General features: G+C 40.6%; 1 protein-coding gene across 1 annotated transcript in view; it reads left to right on the forward strand.

Moving 5' to 3' along the window:
* Positions 1–26,141, forward strand: part of LOC124277989 — a 33,413-nt gene that overhangs the window by 6,635 nt on the left and 637 nt on the right. The window contains exons 2-10 of the mRNA XM_046713715.1: positions 5,953–6,051; positions 18,232–18,296; positions 18,816–18,910; positions 19,383–20,491; positions 20,906–21,050; positions 21,565–21,673; positions 22,136–22,237; positions 23,070–23,165; positions 25,737–25,905. Of these exons, the coding sequence (XP_046569671.1) occupies positions 5,953–6,051; positions 18,232–18,296; positions 18,816–18,910; positions 19,383–20,491; positions 20,906–21,050; positions 21,565–21,673; positions 22,136–22,237; positions 23,070–23,165; positions 25,737–25,905 (1,989 nt within the window). The remainder of the gene's footprint in view (positions 1–5,952; positions 6,052–18,231; positions 18,297–18,815; positions 18,911–19,382; positions 20,492–20,905; positions 21,051–21,564; positions 21,674–22,135; positions 22,238–23,069; positions 23,166–25,736; positions 25,906–26,141) is intronic.

Consider the following 26,141-nt stretch of genomic DNA (forward strand, 5'->3'; position numbering starts at 1 on the left):
ATGTTATAGTTCAATGTCATTCATATTTAAATCAATATTATATAGCAATAAGAGATAACACCACATCACATTTCGGTACTGTATGTTTATTGTCAGTGTTATTCAGATATAAACATTATTCTAATGACATTGAAAGTAACTATATTATAACATAATCATTATCAAATGGGAAACATCGGCATGGTCAGTGATCTCATGCAGATCTGAGATTGATGGACTCCTAATTTTGGAAATGGACTCCCCCAAAAATATGCCCTGGGTCCCCAGGACTCCCAGTTTTGAAGAGCTATGTAAAACCCTGTTGATGTCAGTGATAGTTGCAGTGAACTCAGGAAGATTTGGGTAAGAATTGGCCTTCCGCAACCCATGCTTGTCGTAAGAGGCGACTAACGGGATCGGGTGGTCAGGCTCGCTGACTTGGTTGACACATATCATCGTATCCCAATTACTTAGATTGATGCTCATGCTGTTGATCACTCGATTGTCTGGCCCAGACTCGATTATTTACAGACCGCCATATAGCTGGAATATTGCTGAGTGTGGTGTCAAACTAAACTCACTCACTGTAGTGAAACTGTGATGGGCTTTGATTACTTGAGAGAGACACCCCTGCCTAAATGCACCAATCATTTACAATCCAACATAGAGCGTATATATACGATGAGTGGTTTTGTTATGCATATTTATATGATTGAAGAACGAATACATACTGTAGGTTTGGTTCATTATTTCAGTTCTTTGAATTTATGTAATGTATCAGATTATCAGGTACCGTACATATGACCAGTTACATGAAGAAACAGGTCCAGCTAGTTTATTCAGTACCTGGGTACTGAAATGTTTCTACCCGACCCAAGTAACCTGTCCCATCGCAGTTAGTATTAGAAAGGTAACAATAGATGTGCCCCCCAAACCCAATATATGAGGATATATATTGTTTTTTATTTTATTAAAGAAAAACTTTAAATATATGTATTCCAGACTAAGCAAAATCCCATGTAACATTTTGGTCTGGTATTAAAAGAAGATACGCAGGCTGCAGCCACCAACATGATACAAGATACACTTAGTGAACCAGAGTTATATATTGGTAATTTGCCAAACGCCAAGCTGTCAGACTAAAATGATATAAATTCTATTACACTACATAGATATGTAACATTAGTATGGATCGATGATATTTTTAGATTACATGTCATTGTTATACGTACATTCAAGGTTAGAAATAAACTATCATTTAGATTAGATGTCTTTGTTCTGTGAGGGAAGTGGAGAATATTGTTTCACAACTGCCTTTCTGGTTCACTGGATGGTGTTTGCAAACTATGGTGATCAAGATTTACAATTAGTGGTCCCTTTGTGTTATATAGCTGTAGATTTAACAGTTTACTGTATTGACCAGAACTGAACGTGGCATGAATGTCAATAAACATGATATACTGAAAAGTAACACTTGTGTAAGATGAGATGCATTGCAGCAAGTGGAGACTTTTGTCTGCAAGGCTTGACTACATATTTAGAACTTGTTGTGGTGCAACCTGTAACTGTAGAATGCAGCCTCATAATAATACCAACTTGCTAGGGTGGAACTGTTTACCGCGGTAGAACCGGGGTGTTTTGCCATTGGTTCAGTGTACCATAGTGCAATCCAAATATCAGGGGTTGAAAAATACCATTGCCCAACGCCCAAGTGGAATTCTCCGGTCAGTCAAGTAAATGTTCACATTAAACTTTACCCTGGTACAGTATTGCCAAACCACAGAAATATTCGGTATTTTTTTATTAACCTTTATAAACCTTTTGTAAAAAGTTTAGAAATCGAATCATTTTGTCACAATTTATGCATTTCTTTGCTACATGTCAGTTTTCTGCATTATAATCATAACGGTATACAGAACTGAAATGGATGAACCGAAGGCCTTGTCCCGCCATACGTATCGGACTGTGGTAAGAGCGTACCGTTTCACCCCTTCAACTTGCACCTATAGTTTGGCATGAAATGCATGTGGACCCGTTATTTTGTAAATATCTCTTCATCCAATGACCCAATCGATCTCAAACTGTGCAAGTGGATGTTTTGTCAGACAACCTAATCAGATTGTAAATCCCCGATTTTATGCATTTGTATTAAAGAATCTGTCTATGTAACTGTCAACAAAACTGTCATTCATTGTGAATGATCCAAACAGTCTATCACTGTGCAATGCACAGGTAACTTTCATGAACTGAACCTTTATGACCCAACACTGCCGCTGTTACAGGTCATTGGCTCCCTCCCTCTGCAAGCATTCTGCGTTCTGCTGTTGATTTTGTTGACAGTTACATAGACAGATTCTTTAATACAAATGCATAAAATCGGTGATTTACAATCTGATTAGGTTGTCTGACAAAACATCCACTTGCACAGTTTGGGATCGATTGGGTCATTGGATGAAGAGATATTTACAAAAAAACGGGTCCACATGCATTTCATGCCAAACTATAGGTGCAAGTTGATATCTTGCTGGACACAGAATACAAAATGATGAGGAACTGGCTTGGAGCAGTCAGTGAATAATTGTTACTGTTCATGAAATTTAGTGAAGTAAGATAAACTGATCTTTTCAGACCCAGAATAATTTTGCTATAGTGATGTTCTAAATGATCGATGCCAAAACTCAAGCATTATATACTCCTCACAAAAAGTTAAGCAACACAAATTTGTAGTCTCATTACATTTTCATTTCTTGAAATTTCAAATCATGGAATGATGCAATAGAAAGGTTAAATATGTATACACACGATTAACAAAATGAAATGAAATGGTATTGAGCAATAATAGACTTACAAATCATCAAAAGCATGTACCCGCGAAACAGTCGTGCAAAATGTGCTGCATTGATGGAGCAAAATGTTAACATTAAGGTTCAAGTCAGTTTTGGACAGTGAAGCAGTGTTCAGTAACGCGTATGACCACCATGAGCACAAATGCAAGCTTCTACACGTCTTTGCATTGACCAAATGAGCCTTTAAAGTTGCTGTTGTGGAATGTTCTACCATTCTCTGTAACGCCTGCTCAAGGTCATCCAGAGTCTGGGGGTGCACATGGAGACCGTAAACACGACTTCCAATAATGTCCCAAGCATGTTCAATGGGATTAAGATCAAGTGACCTTGCAGGCCAGTCCATATGTGTGATGTTGTTGATCTAAACAACATCGTTAACAACTCATTCTCGGCCATTTGCATCCATGGACGGGCATTATCACCCATTAAAATGAAGTTAGGACCCGCTTGTTGTGCCAGAGGAATGATTACAGGTAGGTTTACAATGATCAGGGTGCATGTGTGAAGAGTGGTGCACATTCATCCCACACATTTTGCATGTTGTTTCTGAGTGTGGTTGTGTTCGGGTTATGTTGTCAATGTTATCAGATAAATTAATTTGACAGTTACTAAAGGTTATGTATTCTTTGAATATTTACCTTTCAGTAACATGTCGGCAAAAATTGCTATCGAAATTGATAAAGATATTACACTGAAAATACTTGTTGCTTATTTTTTTGTGAGGAGTATATATGATTTTATGTTGAGGAGCAGGTTATTACCCAAGGTACTACATTACAGTACCTAGAATACAGTGATACTGTTATCAGAGGTGTTTATGTAAGTGACTGAGAGTGGGTAAGATTAGCACAGAGGTAGAACATTCTCCATCGTTTGTGGTAGACCTTTTGTTTAAACTCTTTTAGTCGGGTCTGTCTAACTGGATGTGTTGAAATCCTGGTTGTGTTGTACCCAAGAGACACAAATAATTTAAGACTTACTTTAATAAATTGAACTCATTTGTTTAAGAATGCACAAGTTGTGTGATTTGAATAACGCTCTCACAGATGCATAAATATGACAAATGTTCATGTGTTTTTTTCTTTAGGCCAGTCTAATTTTATTTCTTGTTTTACGGATCTGACGGTCATATTTTTTCAAGAATAAGAAAGAAAACAAATTCATTTTCCCAGCTCAAAAAATGAAATCCTCATTTGTTTATTGGAAAAAAAATGTAAACTTACAAATATATTTTTTTATATTGTTTTTTTACCCATATACACTTCATTAATTGCCAAAAATAAATATCCTCAAGTCACACAAGTTCGATCGTCATGTAACTTCGATCGCCCATTTTGAATGGTAATTGTCGCAATACGTAGCGATAACTTACGATATCTGAAGCTTTGATCTTCTGGTGACACCATTTTCATTCGTTTGGACCGGAAAATGTTTCTTGTCAAGTTACCAAATGTAAGTTATAGCTCATTTTCAGCAAACAACTACTTTTTAACCCTAGATCAATAATGTAACTTTATCAGCTCAAATAAAATGTAAACAGTATACATTTCACACGTTGAAAATTGACAGCACCCCTGTCATCTGTTTGTTTACGTTGCTGGTCTAATTGTGACATGTCTAGACACGTGGTATCCTTGTCAAAATTTGAAACTTTGGAAACAAGTAAGGGCCATTTCTTATAGAAAACATAATGCTTTTTGAGAATTTCCGTAAATTTGTACCTGATGAAGTTCGAGCTATTGCCTCATTGATAAATACAACCTGGACAATGTACCCACCCTACATGTCAGCACAGAACACATATACGTTTCTGCAAGCCAGTTCGTGGTGTTTGTCGACATTCTGAGGTTTGATGCCCGTCACGATGAGCCTGAAGAATAATTCCCTGCATAAACTTGTATATAAGCTGAATATTTGTGACTTTTCATCGTTTTTAGAAGTATTTAAACATAAAATGAACGTTTCATTGACATAAATACCATAAAATTACTTGGGACTACTCTAGCTCTGAATTTGACACAAGAGATCGTCCTTACAAGTCATCCTGTTTACGTGACAAGCCAGCCAATCATATGATCAAACTTATGTGACGTAGCTTTCTGGGTCATGCCGCGATTGTGAAAAGCAGTAAAAATACCTGGATTTTGGAAATGTTTGACATAAATAAACAAGTTTAGAGGTAAGAGATTTGAAAATAAGATTATATGAATATAACTTTGAAAATTCAGTGACAGTTCTTAAGTGATCGAACTTACATGACACAAGGGTACTTTAGTATTCAAAAGGAAAATATCTTTGACCAGTGATTTTTTATTCTTTATTTTAGTTCTCTCCTGCCTTTAGGTTTTCTGGGGACAAAAATCCGTAAAACAAGAAATATAATTGGTCTGGCCTAAATTTGGTTAGCCAAATATTTCGGACTCAGTATTAACTGTGTTTTTTGGAGTGTATTTACGATTTTGTCTCTCAAAGGTTATCGGGCTGAATTGCCATATGAGCAGTGTTAGCCAAGTTTTTCTAGGCAGATTGGTAGCCAGCCTGCCACATGCAAAGTGTAGTTTGTGGCAAACATCTGAGTATACTTTTGGAGGAATAAAGTATAAATTGTCATTTTAAGATATATTTTATTTCAGTTTGTTTTATTAATTTAGAAATTAATTTAGAAAACCAACAGGCCAATTTAGACAAAGGATCTCTACAGACATACAGATCTGACTGTGTAGCCAAAAAAAATTGTCTGAGAATATGCGAAAAACATGTTGGCTAAAGTCTCTTATAGAAGACAAAGGTAAATATGAGCAAGAATATATTTGGCTGGTTTTGGCTTTCATGCAAATATTGTGATGAATGTGGAAAGAATTTTGTTATTATCTTTGTTTTGGTTTTTTTCAAATTACTAGTATCAGGTTTGAGCAAGAATTTATTTGGCTGGTTTTGGCATTCATGCAAATATTGTGATGAATGTGGAAAGAATTTTGTTATTATCTTTGTTTTGGTTTTTTTCAAATTACTAGTATCAGGTTTGAGCAAGAATTTATTTGGCTGGTTTTGGCATTCATGCAAATATTGTGATGAATGTGGAAAGAATTTTGTTATTATCTTTGTTTTGTTTTTTTCAAATTATCAGGTTTGAAGAGCTGTTTGTAGAAGTAAACAACATTGTTGAAACCAAGAGGAGACGACTGGAGCTTCTAACAAAGGAGTATGCTGTACTGTTGAAACCATGGTGAGATTTGCTGTCATACTCTGTGTATGTTGTGAGTATGGACAAGTTCAGCATTTTCAACAGCACTTTAGTTTTCCATCCCAATTTGTCAAGAAGTTTGAATCTGATTTTTAGGGGTGTCACGATTCGATAGATGTACGATTTGATCTCAATTTCAAATGCATCCATTTCGATTCGATTCATAACGTACTTACTTTCTAATACTGAGAGTTATTTCAACTGAAATCGTAAGAAATTATGTTGACAATTCGCTGCTACAAGTGTGGCCAGTGAGAGGGTATTCTCCACTGCCGGAGACGTAAGTGCCCATAGGGCATGTCTTTCAAGTGAAAATTCCTTGCACAAAACATGATCATTCCAAATGACTTACAGTGACATTACAGTCACAATGAACACTTGACACAAGAGTTTCGTGACTGAAACTTAATTTCATGATCACTTGGTCAGTGAGTATTTGTTGACAGCTTGTCTTGACAGTGTTCTAATTGTGCATTGTGCCAATTTTCCTAGTTTGCCAAATTAAACTGATATTACTACAAATTTGACTTTGTCCTCAGCTTTGGTGAATCAAATCAAAATTAATCGAATCGAACGAATTGAATCGATAATCGTATCGAATCAAGTGAGAGTGAATCATGACACCCCTACTGATTTTCAATATAGCCCCATAATAGCCAGTCTTTATGGACAGTAATCAGAATGTTTAGTTCAAAATGGTATGGGCATTTTTGTATATATAGTTTGAAACATGTCTGTGCTTCTTCTTTTGGCTATGTTTTATATTTTGACCCTGATATGACCTTTGCACTTGGACCCAAGTGAAAAGATTGCATGGGCAATGGCCATCACTCAACGATCTGAATTCATAATATAATCACATTCTATATACCTGTATATGTTAAACATATGTTCTTGTTTTGAGTAATTACACCCAAATTTGTTCAAGTGGTTCTTAATTTCATTGAAATCAGACTTTTGCGCCTGCTAATGCTTCACAAGGATCAGAGGTCATTAGAATTACCTTTCACAAACTTTGACCAACCAGTGAAACCGATGAAGTCAGAATTAGCCTATCAGAAAACAGCTTTCTCAGCATTACAATTCTAGTTTCAAGTTGATGGCTTAATGAAGGTAATTCTGATGTGATGGGATGTCCTCTGATCTTTGTGACGTGGTAGTGAAACCTATGGTCTGATATTCATCAGACTGAGAGGTTCAAATCTGATTGGCCACAACTGCAACCGCGCCATGTTGAATACACAAATATTCAGCTGTTCTTGCACAAAATGTAATGCAATTTGTTATATGTGTAATTAATAAGGCTGTTACGATTCACTCGCATATTCGGTGAATCGAACCGTAACCCTTCATGAATTCAATTCATTATTCGTGGTCACCAGAACCGAATATTAACAAATATTTACGATTGTTTTAAGATAACAAGTTTTACTTGAACCCTTATGTCCTTTTCCAAAGTGAGATATGCAAGAATGGAACATGTACTAGCATTGCAGTAGCACAAGTCATGTAAGTTTGCCAAGACTGCACATGGTACTGTCATCTATAACTATTACATACCAAATTTGAGTGTCATGAGATCACTGGTTATTGATGTGACAAATTAACACTGTCAACATGGGCGTTCAATATTGTACATCAATCATTTAACTACAATGTTGTATTTGTGAATAATTATTTGTATTCGTTACCCAATATTCATGATACGTATCATATTCGCCACATAGTGTATTCGTTGCAGCCCTAGTAATTAGTGGTGGCACAGCACATATGTTTTATTTTTCCTTATCCTGACTCATGCTTATTTGCTTGTCTTCTTCCTCTTGCGAACATAGTGGAACACTTGTATCTCTTTATTGAAGCTCCTTTAAAAAAAAACGTACGTAAAATCACTACTCACCAGAGTTATCTCTGTTTCCGGTTTTGGCGGGAAAAGTGGCGCCACTGTTTCCCCACGCTTCACTCTCTCCTTCTTCGCCCTGTGAGCAGGTTGTGAGAGCGCCTGTGTCTCTTATACGGCACTATATCCTTTTATTACTTAGTTAGTCACCTCTATTATACTATTATAGAGGTTTAGCTAGTATATTTCAACAATATGGTTTCATGTTTAATCGTATTTAGCACTGTTTATTCACGGGTTAGTCCGTGTTTGTTCAGTTATTTACGTGATGAAAAATTGTTCCAATTGTAGATTACGTTTCTCTGCTGCTGACCCTCATCAATTGTGCCCTAGCTGCACGGTACCATGTTCTTTCAGCACCCGCTGCATTAATTTCAAGCATTTAACTACTTGTGCATTTAATAAATACCTTCTTTCCGTCCTTTGACGTGCTGCAGATAGGTCTAGAAGGGTTGGTCCAGTCATGGATAAATCAGCGGAGTCCCTCACCAGTCAACTGCTGTCTGACGCCCCCCTTCCGTCTGGTGTCCCGCTGGAGTTTCCCTCGGAGGAGAGGCGTGGGATGAAGTCCGCCACCTCCAAGAAGAGACCTGCTACTCCGGACATCCTGTCGTCTCAGCCTAAGACTCGGAAATCGTCAACCACCCAGCGCAGACTCCGCACCCCCAGGGCGTCGTCCACCACCACGGGGAAGGCAGCGCAGACAACACGGACTTTCTCAGCCGAGATTGTCCCGTTGACGGAACAGGGACTCTACGATGATCAACCGATTTTCATCCCAGAGGTTCGTCCCAAGAAAAGACCAGTCTCAGCTACGGTGACTTCAGCGCAGATCTCCACGCAACCCGAGGTATCTACGCTGACAACAGATGAGCGTCCTGTGGGCCACGCCGCTATCACCGCAGAAAGGGCAACGCTACTACCACCGCAGACCTTCAACCCGGGGGACTTTATGCAGCAGTTCTCCCAGCAAATCATGGAGATGATGGAGCAGCGTTACGGCCTGGAGAAGAAGTCACAGCCAGCCCAGAAAGAGGTCCCGAGCGAAGGCTCCAACGCAGACGTCGTCTCTGAGGGGCCCTCCATCAACGTGACATCTGGCAGCAGATCTACACTGCAAGACCAGCCTGCGCGAAGGTCGACTCCACCATCCCCTGCGGCGGACTCGGACGATCAGCATCCGCGAAGGCATTCGTGAAGGACGACTCGGTCATCACCGGCTATGGATTCGGACGATCAGCATTCGCGAAGGCGTTCGCGAAGGAAGAATCGCCCATCCCCGGATACAGAATCAGACGACCAGCGTTCGCGAAGGCGTTCGCGAAGGACCAGTCGCCATTCCACAGATGCGGAATCAGATGATCGTCGTTCGCGAAGGCATTCGCGAAGGACTTCAGATACAGTATCCAAGACATCTTCCGCATCTTGCAAGTCGTCGAGGGATTCGCCGAGACATTCGCGAACCCACAGACGCTCATCTCCGTGCAGGTCACCCTACAGACGCAGTTCGCCGGGCCACTCGCCACGCCGAGCTCCACGCATGTCTCCGCGCAGGTCTCCACACAGGTCACCGCATTCGCGAAGGACTCCACCTCGATCACCATCGGAGGAGGATCAACGTCCCTTACTCAACACTCCTGTCATTGAAGATGACGGCAGGATCATCTTTTCGGTCGCTGAAATACGCTACTGGATGGCCAACGGTCTAGATTTGGCATCACCATCTAAGAATGATAATCCGGCTCACACCTATCTCATGCAGGATGATGATGTCGACACGATCACTCTCCCTCCGATTCATCCCATCGCAGCGGTCCCAGAGAACCTAGACGCAGCCTTCAGGTCTACCACAGTTCAACGCCAAAAAGTTCTCCTTCCATAACATGGATCCATTCCTGAAGGCACAGGACATCGATGAGAACTTCAAAGTCATCAGTGATGCCAAGGCCAAGTCTTACAACATTGAAGACAAAAAGTTGGCACAAGTTGAAACTATGACCAGGCGCATGTTCTTCGGCCTCGTGGTCAACTCCTTCCATCTTCGCTGGAGGAATCGACGTGGTTGCCAAGGAAGTTACCAAAGACTCAAGGGAGGTCCTTATGATCAAGTCCATAGATACTCTGGCCAGCGTTATCAGGCAAACATCCCAGGCAAGTCCAAGTTTCCTGGGATACAGAGAGCTCGGGACAAGAACGTGGGTAGCTCCAGAGGCGGAAAAAGTTCCTTTCGTCGCCCAGCCGACAACTACAGAGCAAGGTCCGGACGAGGCAGGGCACCCAGAGGTGCCAGGGATTATCGACGATGAAAGAAGGGTTCGGAATGACTAGAGTCTTCCGACCCCAGCCGTTCCTGTACAACCTTCACAAGTGGGTGGACGCCTTCAGCTACACTGGGAAAACTGGGGAATACTTCAAGATCCGTTTGTATCCAACATCCTAAGGAACGGATATCGCATACAACTACAGGCCGCTCCACCGCTTACAGTCGACCCGCACAAGTTCGACTTCAAGACTCATCAGATAGAGCAGTTACGAGAGGCGGTCTCATCTCTACTAGTAAAGCGAGCCATAGAGGTCGTAGATCAAGCCAACATCACACCAGGTTTCTACTCCCCAGTTTTCCTAGTGCCCAAGAAAAACTCCAAAGAAAAGTTCCGACTCATCTACAATATGAGCACGTTCAACAGAGACTATCTGAGCAGACCTCCCAAGTTCCGCATGATACATCTACCTCAACTAATCCACCTCGTCTGTCCAATGGACTACATGGCCAGCATAGATCTACAGGACGCCTACCTGCATATTCCTGTACATCCAGACTCGAGGAAGTACCTCAGGTTTACACTGGATGGGCTACATTACCAATGGAAGGTCCTGCCATTTGGAATATCATCGGCCCCTTGGTTGTTTACATGGGTGACGAAACCCATAGTCATATATCTACATCATCGAGGTCTACGCAGTGCATTTTACCTCGACGACGGGATTCAAGTACATCAAGATCCCAAGCATCTCAGACTACAGTTGAACTTTACCATCAAACTGCTCACACAGTTGGGGTGGTTAGTGAATCTACTCAAGTCGGACCTAGAACCTACGCAGGACCTGCAGTTCCTAGGCATCAGATTTCTCACGACGCAGAATCGCATCGTCGTACCAGAGGACCGATGGCTCAAGATTGAACAGACAATCCCACAAGCCCTACACTCTCCGTGGCCACTATGACAGTGGCAGAGTCTGTTGGGTCTCCTCATGTCTGCACAGCTACGCCCGTTACAGGTCCTCATCAATGCTCATCTCGACGACCCAGACCCATTCGGTCTCCCATTACTACCTCAGACCTCATCTGCTATTGTGGACCCAGAGAGCAAATGTCTGCGAAGGCATCTATCTAGCAGAGCCGGAGTGCAAGACTCATCTGTATGTGGACGCGTAACTCCAAGGTTGGGGAGCACATCTCGACAACGATGTGGCAGCCGGGAAATGGACCAAGGAAGAGGAAAGTCTGCACATCAACATGCTGGAAATGAAAGCAGTCGTCAACGCCATACTCCATTGGAGCAACATTCTACAGAATGCGCATCTCATGGTACACACGGACAACTCCACAGTGGTGTTCTACATAAACAAGCAAGGATCAACACGATCATTGAACCTGCTAGACCTCTGCTTTCAACTGTTCGACCTAATCGACGATCTGAACATCCACATAAGAGCATGCCACATTCCAGGAGCCAGGAATGTCATAGCAGACGCAGTCTCCCGTCCAACTCAACCATCTCCGACGGAATGGATGCTACATCCCGAGATCGTCAAACAGATCATCAAGGAGATAAGAGCACCACTGAAAGACCTCTTCGCCACACGTTTCAACAATCAGTTGACAACATTTGTCTCTCCAGTACCAGATCCACGAGCGTGGGCAACAGACGCTCTCAGCATATCCTGGGAAAGGCTAAACGCGTACGCGTTTCCACCGCCAGCGCTACTACCGAGGGTGTTGCAGAAAATTAGCCAGACCAGGAACCTCCAACTGATTTTGGTCGCGCCCTACTGGCCAGCGAGAATGTGGTTCCCGTTTCTCATACAAGAACTCGGACCACCACAGCTGCAACTACCAGAGATGTCGAATCTACTCGTACATCCTCACACAAAGCAGGCGCGGGGCAACCCAGGGACATTCCAACTACACGTGTGGACTGTATCAAGGTGTGCTTGAACAAGAGAGGGTACTCCGCCAGAGCAGCGAAAGCAGTGACACTAGCTTTACACAAGTCTACACGCAACTTGTACGACGACAAGTGGCGAATCTTCGAGACATATGCTGCCAGAAACGGGTTTTCAGCTAGAAAAGCATCACACCCTCAAGTGGTGGACTACCTTTGTCACCAACGGCAAACAAAGCGGCTAAAAGGGTCTACGCTTTCAACATACCTAGCGGCATTGAGCTCAGTCATCACTATGAGGACAGGTGGCAAGCTAACGAAAGTACCAGAGTTACTGGCCTTGTTACGCTCTTATAAATTGGAGGACCAACAACAGAGATTCAAAGCTCCGGCGTGGGACCTCAACGTTGTTCTACGACATCTCACCAGTGACGTCTATGAACCATTAGAAACGACATCCTTCGAATTCTTGACACAAAAGACGCTGTTCCTGCTATCCCTAGCAACAGCAGTCAGGATGTCGGAAATACATGCTCTAGACTATGAGAGAACACGTTTTGATGAAAATCAACACACAGTGCATATGGGACTACGATGGGATTTCATCGCTAAGAATCAACTGCCAGGTCAACCGGACAGACAATTCCACGTCCCAGCATTATCCTCCGTCCTCGGACCACAAGATACGCATGACTTATCTTTGTGCCGAGTGAGAGCATTGAGAATATATCTACAACAATCCAGAACTAGGAGACGCAAATTCCAACGACTTTTTGTCCCGATATCGACAGCAACACAGATGGAGGTCTCTCGCACTACGATATCAATCTGGATCAGAACTGTCATACTACGGGCCTACAAGGCAGCAGGACTTGATCCTCCAAGAGCCTCCAACCCACACGAAGTTAGAGCTCTGGCGTCAACACTCGCTCTACATTGGAATTGCTCGTTACAGACGATATTGGAGGGCTGCTTCTGGAAATCAGACATGGTGTTTGCAAACCACTACTTGAGAGATATCGCCACCGAGGACGTCTCAGGTATTCACCATTTCGGCCCACTGGTTGTCTAACGACTAGCATAAGTGATATGACCCAGTACTTGTAAGAATACTCGTACAGGAAAGGGTCGCTTCTCCACTTGGTGCTTGCATCAAGAAATGGAGTCGCAAAATCCACATAAAAATGTTAACAGAGAAAGGACCAAAAGTTAACAATTGTGGTCCCCCCATCAAAAGGCAGCTGAAAGGACAGGGTGACAAACAGCAGCAGAGATTAGCACAGTGCCAATACGAAGTTCCCATAAGGGGGTATATATTGACGTAAATCACTACACGAAATCCTAAAGTATTTTTTCCCGCCTCCAAATCCGTCGGATTCTACAAGCAAATAAGCATGAGTCAGGATAAGGAAAACTATGTAATTTTTTGAATAAAATTGATATTTTATACTTATCCTGACTCGTGAGGTAAGCCCTCCCAACCTCCCTACTAGACACTTTTGGATTTCCCTGCAAATTCAAGTGTCAGGCTCATTATCAGGAGAGAGTGAAGCGTGGGGAAACAGTGGCGCCACTTTTCCCGCCAAAACCGGAAACAGAGATAACTCTGGTGAGTAGTGATTTTACGTAAGTTTTTGTTGAAAGGAACTTCAATAAGGAGATGAGTGTTCCACTATGTTCGCAAGAGGAAGAAGACAAGCAAATAAGCATGAGTCAGGATAAGTATAAAATATCAATTTTATTCAAAAAATTACATGTTTGCTTGCAATATCTTATGTTTCTTTGCAATGTGTTATGATTTTGCCTTGTATGACCTTGGTCTTTCATTTTCTTATTGTTCTGAAAATGTCTTCTCCGCTGCAGTTGCCAGATTAAAGCAGTTGAACTTTGGCATGTATGCCCCTCCTTAGATCGGATAGATTTAGTGATATTTAGTAGTATTTACACAGAAAATATTTGAAAACCAGTGGTGACAGTAACTGTTTTGAAACTGTTGACTGCATGTTTGGGATGGCTATGAGTATAGATCATAGAGGTAATGATCAATAAATATTGGACAGCAAAAATATGAAAAAAAGTCCCAAAGAAATCCACATATTTCAAGTCGGTTGGTAAGTGGTGACGCATTTATGCATGGATTACTGACAAAACAGCATTCTCATCAAACATCTTAGCCAGCCCTACTATGTATTAAGGTGAGGTACAGTGTGGTGGGACTCTTCTTCCTAGGGACGCTTTGTTTGGAATCCATGTTTAATCCCAGGATAGTGTATAACTACAGAGAGAACCCTTTCTGCACTCACGGCCTGTCACATCTGTGCCACCAACAGCTGGAGTGTCAATCTGGTTTATATTCACAACAACAAAGAACTAAGTCAGTATATCCAGTAGCAATATGTTATAGTATCAAAGTCCTCCATTATGGCTTTATAGAAATAAGACATGAAGTATGTGCTGATACCTTTTATTGGATTTATTAATGGAAAAATTACTATGTGAGGTGTGTTCATGAATATAGAAAGCTTATTGACCGAATCCCATACCTTCTGTTGTGGCTGAAACTATGCAAACATTTCATTTAGTGGAAGACTTTAAAGAATATTCAATGTTTAATCACAGCTGCTACTGTTAATTTATGTATACACATTGAAAGAATGACCAGCTAGGTATCCCTGAGTTGTCTTGGGTACTGCATTAAAGTACTTTTCAAAGGTTTATGATGTGTTTTGGCCAAATCAGTATATTCAACCAGCTTTTAAAATTCCTGCCTGCCTGTCCGTTGGTCTGGTAGATGTTTTTACCCCTAACAGTAAATATTTCATAATATCAGACAGGTTCCCCTGTAGTCAGTTTGAAGTGTTTAAGGTATTATGATAATTATGTTAAACTATTTATGATTAGACAGTTCATTTTACAATAACCAATCACTGCACATATACTTTCAGTTTACCTAAACTCGGTGCATTGCCTGTTAGTGCTATGTTGTTCATTGTGATGTCTACAAACAGTAAAGTATTTAGAAACCTGATTATTATTTTTTTTCACTGTTGAAAACCAGACAGGCAAGTTTGTATCCAGACTGGTAATTTTTTTAAGTTACCAGTCCGGCTATCTGGCTTGGAATTTTGGGAGTTTTAAACACTGACTCAACATTACATTAATATGATGTTGCATATTATATGTCACAGAATTACAGTAACAGTGATATGTCTGTACCAGTAGATGATAGTGTACATGGTGTATGTTTAAGCATCCTATATGATGATGTTTCAGAGCAAGAAGTAAAAATGCACGTCAATAAACCTCAATAAAGCACCAGAACCAGATGGTGTTGCAATAGAATTTGTTCAGAATTCTGGTCATTCTGCCAGCGCTAGCCCAATTGTTTGACCAGATGTTTCCAGACTGGTGGCCATTAACATCATATGTCTTTTTTTTACTTATGGTATGAAGACTGACCCATTTTTAACAGTTACAGAGGGGTTTCTCTTAGAAACTCATTTTGTAAAATAAAGAAGTTCAATTTTGATTTCTAGTTTATAAATAAATATAAATATTTGAAAAATATTGGTAGAAGTGGTAAACTATTTTATCTTGCCTCACTCATAAATGTCATTTTCTGATTGGCTGAACACTCTTCTATTATTTTCAATGTACCCTCGCTTACAAGTGAGTAACATTTTCTATGTACCCTGCTGGGAATGCCGAACTTATTTGGTACTTCATAGTAGTAATTCTTTATCTCAAATAACATTGAATCACGTATGATGTACGGAAGTTATCGATGTTTTGCGAATGCAAATAGATGGAAGGGAGATAACTCTAAATTGTTTTTCTTGTCGTCTGGTACTCCATACTATGATCTGATACCTGGGCTTCAAACAGTTCAAAATTACCATTTAGTTAAGATAAATACATTGTTGACTGGTCCCTTGGGGCCCATGGGTTGATGTACCCTCGATGTTTCTTTATGTTCCCCGACCTGTCCCTTGGGGCCCATGGGTTGATGTACCCTCGATGTTTCTTTATGTTCCCCGACCTGTGAAGATTCAGTGTCAAATATTGATCTTCAGTTACCCATGGTTGTCGTAAGAGGTGACTAATGGTATCGGGTGGTCAGGCTCGCTGACTTGGTTGACACATGTCATCGGTTCCCAATTGCGCAGATCGATGCCATTAGGCTATCCCCTTCATGTGTTCGAACAGCACCCGGCCTAACATCATCATTCAGGGGTAATATCGGTACTTGGCAGGGCTGTGTCTTCTAATTTGGAGAAATATGGCTTGAAGGTATCAGTATCTGTATAGAAAGTTTGTTTGCCTTGATGTTTGCCAATGATGTGTCAGGGGTTGCAGACACAGCTTTGGAGTGACAGAGGAGAGTAAATGCCTTTTTTTGTACCTGGAATAAGGGTTCTTTATCAGAGACTCTGCACCCTTACATCACAATGGACAGGTAAGGGGTTGGAGTTGGTTCTTCCTATAAGTATTTTGGGGTTGTGTTTTACCCGAGGCTTGTGTGGACCAGCCCTAATAAGTGTTTAGTTTCCCAGGCCAGTAAGGCTGCTATGGCACTGTAGTCTATTCAGAATGTTTAATGTTACTGTTTTGCCTTTAATTTTCTATGGACCCGTGAAGGTATGGGTTAGAATTGACCTTCAGTAACCCTTGCTTGTCATAAGAGGCGACTAACGGGATCAGGCTCGCTGACTTGGTTGACACATGTCATCGGTTCCCAATTACGCAGATTGATGCTCATGCGGTTGATCACTGGATTGTCTGGTTCAGACTCGATTATTAACAGACTGCCGTCATATAGTTGGAATATTGCTGAGTGCGGCGTAAAACTAAACACACTCACTCTCTTTAATTTGCTATGGATCAGAGGTAAGGGGTAAAACATATTGTAAAGAAACAGAAGATTTCCAAAATATATTCTGTGCATGGTTGTTGATTGATGTAAAAATATCAGTAACCACCGAGAGTGTTCTTATATGTTAAGAGTCATTAAATACTGGTGTAGACTGATCCACTTAGAATCCAGCTGACAACCTCTCCAGTTTAAAAGAGTTAAAATCACTTGATGATGCTCAATGTACAACACAGGATACATTAATTAGACTAAAACTGTGGAATTCCTTCCTCACCGGTCTGTCTCATTCTTATAATTACCACTATCATAAATCAATATTAAATGTAGAAAGCTATCTCTATATGTGTATTTTAAATCCTTACTTGCAAAATTATATGTAGTAATTTTGAAAATGCACAGGTTCACATATGAACAGCAAGTATCGTCTGACTGTAAGTTACTTTGTATGCATTTTATTGAAAATGAAATCCATGTATTATTTAAATGAATCTTGTGTAAGGAATTTAGAAGGAAATATATTAATCAGTTTATTAACTAAATAGATAGAATACAGAATGTATGATTTGCATCATTGCTAGGAATTTTGTACAAAGAATCTGTGCTTTTTTCTAGGTGTCAGGCAACTCAGAAGCTCAAGGTGAAACATTCTGTTTAGTACAATATTGACATTTTACAGGCACTTCACCTTGTAGTCACATCCCTTGTGACTTCAACATTCACTTTCATTTTATGTGCTCATCAATACTTTGCTAGTATTGTGGGCTGAGGGCCTAATGTACTGAAAATAAACTGTCGGTATTGTCAAAGTGAAACCTGACAGACAAAAAGTGAGACAGAAAATATTCCAGCTACATAGTGGTGGTCTGTAAATAATCAAATCTGGCCTGGTCAATCCAGTGATCAACAGCATGAGCATCAGTCTATCAAATCAGGATATGATGACATGTGTCAACCCAGCGAGGCTGACCACCTGGAACCCCTTAGTTGCCTCTTCTGACAATCATGGGTGCTGAAAACCTATTCTAACCCGGATCTTCACGGGTTTCAAACAACTCTGAGCTTCATCTCATTCTTCATGGGCTTGTGATACTGTAGTATAAACAGTATAAAGTTTGTAGTTGATTGATATCGTGGTGTGTGTGTTCCTGTAGAAATCAGATTACATTTGTGAGAAGGTGGTTGGTTGACAATAACATGTGGGTGTTTTATGTTGCACCTCACAGGCCAAGTCAGAAGAAAGGTTCATCTGAAGATGGTGAGGAGAAGGATGCAAGTGAAGGCAGTGCAGGTATGTTGAAGTTCAAAATAATGTAGCACCTGCATTTGAATAGTTCCCCAGCACTCCTTATTGCTTGTTATCAGAGGCTGCCATATTGGATGGGACTGTCAGGCTGCAAGGCTTGGATGATAAAATGAAACTTTCCTTTTTGCTACTAGTCTGCCTAGTCAAGGCTAAACTGTTTACGGGAGGTGTCATGATACAATAGAATGCTGTGATTGTGAATTTCTGTGCTCATTACAGCTGTAGTTTACTCCATGACTAGATCCACTGCTGCAACCAACTTTGGTATTTTCCAACCATGATTTGCAGCATTAACTCCAAAGCAGAACCAACTGCCTCAATGTTTCCCTGTAGAGGGACTGGTGATGTGCAAGTGCATTTGATATTTCACGTTGACAACTTGTTCTCTAGTCAAGTGTTGCTTTTTACTGAACTGAAACATAATGACTGCTGACTAACAGCCCCAAATGATACGGACTACTAACATGTAACAAGACCCTCTTTCAGTCACTGTGTGTTGTACAGGTCAACAGGCTGTTCCTGTTCAGGAACAGGTCGAGCTCGACCTGGTGGAGAAGTTTCTCAACAGGGCACAGAAAGCCAGGGATGTCCAGAAAAAGGTAAAGCAGGATGATGCATACAAAAACAGTTGTGTTAAGAAATGAAGCAGGCCTATGCAAACAAAAAGAGTTTGTGTTAAGAAATGAAGCTGACATATGTATTTTGGAAAATATTTGTGTTAAGAAGCAAGGAGGTTGTTTATTTTTCACCTATAGAGTAATAGTGTATACCTGTTTACATTAAAACATCTGATGTAGGGCATTCCTACAGATGGTTAGTCTAATAAATGACAGCCTGTTTAATAAGTTCAAATCTATGAAAGGAATCAGCCAATTGTACAATTGGATAGGATTGTGTACATATCATTACTTAAGACTAATAGAATTTTAAGGTCTGTTTCTATGATCTGCTTTTTGAATTAAGGTGAAAGTGACTTTTAGTCTGAAGGACTGTCTGCTAAGTTTATTCTGATGGATATACAAATACGTTTCCAAGACAATATGTTCCAAATTATGGCTTCTTTGTTTTCAGATTGATACTAAACAGACCCGAGAGAGGAGGTCAGGTGCCCGAAGACTGTCTGAGGAGAAGGAAGACAACGGGGAGGCAGGAGAACAAGAACAGACCGATATAGAATACGGTATCTGCTCACAGGAGAATCTCAACATCGTTAATAAGATCAGACATGAAGTTAGAAATGAACTTTTGCAAGGAACGACAAATCCAAAAGAGAATTGTCCTTCAGACAAGACTAGGAAAGTTTCTGAGAATACAGTTGCATCACAACCCAGAGGCTCTTCACAGGTCAACAGTGTTTCACATACTAAAGACTCTTTTCGTGTTGAAAGTACTTCACATGCCAGAAGTTCTCAAATAAAAAGTGCTTCAGGGGGCAGTCATGTTTCACAAAGTGAGAGTGTTTCCAATAGTCGTAGTTCTTCTCACACAAAAACAGCATCACGTGGCAGGAGTGATTCAACTGCTAGTGGATCTCTTTGCAGAAACTCTTCACATAACAGAAATGCTTCACACAACATGTCACATGACAGAAATGTGAAGGAAAGATCATCTGTATCAAAGCCACCCAGACCAAGCAGTGGGAGAACATACTCAGCTCATGTTAAAGCACCTTTCAAAACAGATCCCAATGTCAGAGTACCAAAGACATCCACTTCCAAAGCTGCCATGGCGGTCCACAAGGGACATTCAACCACACGGCCAGGAAGTGGTGGGACCAAAAGTCAAAGACCCAAATTAACGGAGCACATTAACAGTAATGTGAAAACTGGGATGACTAAACCTGTCGGTTCCAAATCAACTAGCAGTGACTATGACAGACATGTAACCAATACACAAGAACAAACAGGCTTGACTAACACACAGACATTGGGTGAGAATGTAGCATCTCCTCCACTTGTCCAAGCAGCAAGTAATGTCAAGACATTTGATAACCCACATGTGGAGCCCCCATCAAAGCCAGTTAACCCAAAAGCAATAAGCGTGCAGACTGCAGATAGCCCACATGTTTATCCCCTTACAGGGTCAGTTAATCCAGCAGATAGACTATCAAACAAAATGGAAGGCCTGCAAGTATCTGAAGCAGATGTACAAGAAAAGAGGTTCACATTGCAACAAGATGGGTATGAAGATGATAAACTTTTTCTCACCATGTACAAATTTACTAGACATTACAAACTGGAATGCTATAATGTCATGATACAATGGATGATGTCATATTCTCCTGTAAACCTATCTGACTGTTGTTTATCTGAGAAATACTGATACAATTTGACATATAATTAATGTGGTATTAATTTTGCCCTCAGAATGGTGCACTCTTTTGTCAAATTTGGGAATGGAATTCAGAGTGAACGATATCTGTCAAGAATAGTATTCATATACATTGAAAGTCTGATCTCATTCAGTAACCCCATTTTCAGGAAGTTAGGTCCCTACTAACCAGAGTAATGGGTAATGCAGAGTTCGGGGGAAATGATTTGATGAGTCTGCTGCGTGCACAGTATGTTACAATGTTTTCGAATTTGTTCCTTCAGAGGTAAGATAAATATACCCAGTAGATTTAGGCGGAAAGTGGCAGCAAATGAGAAACTGAGGGAAAAGGTTGCAACCCAGAGAGTTACAAAGAAAGTGGGCAGCTTTGACACAAAGATGGAGTTCCTGGAAAGGCTGGAGCGTGGGGTGAGTTTCAGCTGCCAGTCTGGAAACACATGACTACTCAGGTCTAGAGTGTTTCCTGGGGTGAGTGGGGTAGCCAAGTGGTTAAAGAGTTCACTCATCACACCACCCACATGGGTATCATGTGCGAAACCCATTTCTGGTGCCCCATGCCATGATACTGCTGGAATATTGCTAAACGTGGTGTAAAACTCACTCACTCCAGGGGATGGGTATCAGCTTCCATGTCAATCTGGAAACATGTTTTCTCAGGTCTAGAGCGTTTCATTGGGTGAATTTCAGCTCCTATGTCAGTTGGGAAACATGTGACTTCTCAGGTCAAGAGTGTTTCCTAAGGTGAGTTCCGGCTCCCATGTCCGTCTGGAAACACATTACGACTCAAGCCTGAGTGTTTCATTATGTGAGTGTTACAGTTACAGTTACACCACATCTACCCGACCAAGGCCCTTAGCATGAAGAGAATTAAACCACAGGTCTACCCCACCACAATGTTAAATCTAATACTCTTTGATTGTAGTTCCATCCTGATAGTGACCTTGTCATTCAGACAAGGGCCATGTCATGTCTAGACGCATACCAGCGCCTCCATCAACTGTTGGAAGGCCTGAAGCTCAGCCACATTACAGGTAATATTGCCCAACATGGAGTGACCAGTGTTCACACTGTATTAAAGAGCTATAAAATAATCACTTCCAGGCCACGCAACCAGTGCTTGAGCGGATTAGGAAGTGCTGTCAGGGTATGATGGCACACTATCTGCTTTCAAGAGTCAAGGCACATGTATTCACCTACAAACTGGAGCAGAAGGATGAACTGTTCACAAATATTCATTAAGTGTGTTAGTTTCCTATCACTAGTAATCCTTGTGTTGATCCTTTGAATGCATTGACCTTAAATTTGAGTATTTCCAATATTAACGCCAATATTTGTAAAATTGTGGATAATCATGAACAGATACTGAAACACCTGAACATTTCAAGACTTGGCCTGTAGGTAGTTAGCCCTGAGTTGACTGTAAACTAAAGCATTTCTGTGGTGCGATGTCCCTGATCTTTCGTCAGATTAGTGATGTTGTCATCCTGTTCCAGAACTGTCCTCTGCCAGCACCATACTGCGGGCCAAGATGATGATGGAGTACATTCTGGCTTCATGTGACAGCCTGCAACGTGAAGCAGAGACCCTAGTGGAAGGTTTGTAGTCAATGTGTCAATGACAGGCAACAGATTAGTCCTACCAGGAGAGGACCGCCTCCGTGATGTAGTGGTTAGAGCGTCCGCCTGGAGAGCGGAAGGTCGCGGGGTCGATCCCCGACCGTGTCATTCCAAAAGACGTTAAAATATGGTACTTGTTGGTCCTTGTCTGGCACTCGGCATTAATGGTTACAACAAGGACTGGTCGGCTTAGAGTCAGTATGCTTCACTGCGGCATGCTATCTCAGTGGGCTAGCACTATAAAACCAGCTTCAGTCTTGGCTAGTACAAGCAGCCGCATATACACATACACACGCATGCATTTCGTCATCTGAGCGAAATATTCTCAAGCATGACGCTAAACCCAATTTCACCTCACCTACCAGGAGAGTAGGCCTGGATCTCTTGACAGTGAAAGTACAAGTTGGGTAAGCTGGGATCTCTGAACAGGGAAAATACAAGTAGGGTAAGTAATACAAGTAGAGTGGAACTAAAACTAGGGTAAGCTTATATCGCTCAATAGTAAAACATCAGGTGGGGTAAGCTTTGCTGTGAAACTACATGTAGGGTGAGAATGGATCTCTTTGACAGTGAAAGTACAGTTAGGGTGAGAATGGATCTCTTTGACAGTGAAAGTACAGTTAGGGTGAAAATGGACCTCTTTGACAGTGAAAGTACAGTTGAATATGAATAAAAACACGTTTTTGTATTAATACAAAAGCTCCACTAGAATTTAATCTTTGCATGTCAAGAATAGATGCATCTGTCCTAAGTATGAAGTTGCTTACAGGTGTTTACTGACATAGTGGTAATGAGTTTTTTGTTACTTCAGTGGAATACAGTGCCCATCTCAACAAGCAGTCCTCTCCCCTCCAGATACAAAGGGAGACTACTCTGTCTCAGTGGTTACCTCACAGGTGTATGAGAGGTAAGTTTTCAGGTTACACGGGTGAACCATGTGTCTGTAGGGGAGTCTTAAAAACAATAATATGGGTTTCCATTTTCATGACTGACTTTTATCACTATCCCACAATTGTGCCATTTTGTGCTTTTAGATTATATTTCTGGGAAAAGAAACAAGAAGACAAAGTCATCAATATCCCCCGCAATGGCAAAATACTCTTTATGAAAATGTCTACTAGTTATGATTATGTCAAATGTTTTGGAGTGTATACAGCAAAGTGGAAGCAGAGTATTGAAAGGTTTTTAAGATCTGCTCCAGAAAGGTGCACTACCACCAAATTCAGTTGAAGCCTAACTTGTTGCCATGGAAATGCAACAAGATGACATCCTCAGTCACAGCCTAAGTCATGTTTCCATGGAAACCACAAAAAATAAAATTCATATCTGGGTCTAACCCACTTTGGTTAAGATATCACGAATAGTTTAGGAGATATGCTTCGGACAAAGTGTGATGGACACACGGACGGAACTCGTTTCTATACATACATAACACAAAGTTGCGGGGGATTAAAATTTGGTATGTTTCACTGAGGATAAAGCAGCCATTATCTTCATTTGAATGCATGAAATTAGTGACAAACTTGCGAAGAAACAAGTAAAACAACAAAACAGTACATAGACCTGACCCACATTGATCCCCCACCAACCCGTGAAGGTCCAGGTTAGAATTAATCTTCAGTAACCCAATCTTGTCGTAAGAGGCTACTAACGGGATTGGCTGGTCAGACTCACTGACTTGGCCGACACTTGTCATCGGTTCCCAATTACATAGATTGATGCTCATGCTCTTGATCACTGGATTGTCTGGTCCAGACTCGATTATTTACAGACCGAGTGTGGCGTAAAACTGTGGAGAGTTGTATGATACTCAGGGAGTTGAGATGTAATGTGATGTGCTGCTGAGATTGACATCCAGTGATCAAGGGAAAAACAAAAGAAGTGCTTTGAGCATGCATGTGGGATGTAACATGGTTACATTGCTGCTACTTTCAGTAAACATAATTATATGAAACAGCCAATCAACAACTTCCGTTTGTTTTATCCAAAATGCTCTGGTTTGAACAAACATGGGAATCAAGTCAAAAGTTGCAAATCTCTGTCAAACAACTTTCAGACTTACTTCCCATGGTTCCAAACAAACCCCTGATTGTACGTAAATTTTAGGGGTGTGTGTGTGTGTGTGTGTGTGTGTGTGTGTTAAAGTACTGTCGGAAATGCTAGAAAAATGCTTTTTAGCCTTAATATCTTTATAAAGGTGGTAAATATACTATGTTGTCAATATATCAACTCGCCTATTGTCTACCTAATTTTTATTTCAATTGATTTAACATTCCGATGCATTCAACAAGTTCAACAACAGAAATCTGAAATAGTCGTTACATTTATGCTAATAATACAGGTGGTGTAAAAATATGAATTAACGTTTTTCCTAAACAAATAAATGTTGAATGTTTGTGTTACTTTACTTAATTATCGTTTTCTTTATTGAAGAAATATTAATATAAATGTTAAGTCTTGATAAATAAGTTTCCCGTCATGCATGCACATCTTTATCACAGCGTCCACTATGACCAACGATTTGCAGTCGATTGTTGCAAAGGTTTATAGTTTTTTTCTGCTTAAAAAAGACAGAGGTAAACCTTTCATTAGTATAGAAAGGGTTAATTACAGAACATGTAGAGCTGTTGGCATGTCTTACCAACAAGTTTACAATATTGTAAACAAATCAGACAAGACAGGGACCGTCTCAAATGCCAAACCGGGACGTAAAACCATCCTTGACAACTTTGACAAGGGAGTGCTTAGACGGGCGGTCTACAAACTTTATGAGAAGATAAATATATATTCTAAAGAAGCTACACCAGTGACTTTGTTAAATCTTTGGCCAATGTTCACAACTAGATTAAACTGACCGAATTACATCCACATTTTTTCATTGAAATATACTGTTGACATGCAAAACATTTATTAAAACGTTGCACATTTCTACAATCAATCGATAAGATAACACAAGTGATAGGATTCTTTCCAATGTACAGTAATTCGTATGTTTATTTCAAAACAAACACATACACAAATGATCCCTTACATAACTGATACGTATACTATACGTACACATATTCAACATTTTGCAGAAAACATCTATTGAGATGACCCCTCGCCCGAGCGTGTGCTCAGGTGTCAATTTCACCTGTCAATAGCGTGCATGCTGATGACGTAACACAGGCAGTTAATGTTTGTTTCAAATAACGTCCCACTACCCCTTATTTTTCTAAGTTTTTGGTATTTTCATCAGTAAAAACACATTTTAGAGCATGTCTCAAAGTTTATTCCCTCGGTCTACATTAGGTAGATGTTTCTTGAAGTGATATTTGTTATTTAAGTAACTGTAATACCTCTGAATTTTAATTATAAGTCAAAAAGCATTTTTCTAGCATTTCCGACAGTACTTTAGTCATTCACATTGTACATACTTCTGCATAAAAATCATCATCACCCATCTTGCCATAAATTATGAACGGTCCCGTTACTTCAGATGTGCAGCTGCCATGTCCCTCTGTCATCACGTACAGGACATTCAAAGAGTTGCAGCAGTACAAGCACCAGGTGTTTCAGCTGCAGTATCTGCACTTACAGTCAGTTGTCATGGAAATGGCCATCAGGAAACTTCTACCTCTTTTACAGAATCTTGACCCCAAATCCAGGTTTGTAACTCTATCATGGGCATTTTAATTACAGATGATCTTGGTCCGTAAGCACCCTGCCAGTGCCTGGCCAGTTTCACAAAGTCGTAAATCCTGTTGTATTATGACTGGAGTTTTGTTTATTAAAGCAATAAAGCCTTCTAGCTCAGCAGTAATCAACATATTTAATAACACACCTTGTTTAGGAAAACGAGTGCCATGGCACTATTTTAGTATTTGGTTGCACACATGAATAA

Source organism: Haliotis rubra, unplaced genomic scaffold, assembly GCF_003918875.1.
Source record: "Haliotis rubra isolate DU_JTF1 unplaced genomic scaffold, ASM391887v1 Scf23, whole genome shotgun sequence".
NCBI classification, from domain to species: Eukaryota; Metazoa; Mollusca; class Gastropoda; order Lepetellida; family Haliotidae; genus Haliotis; species Haliotis rubra.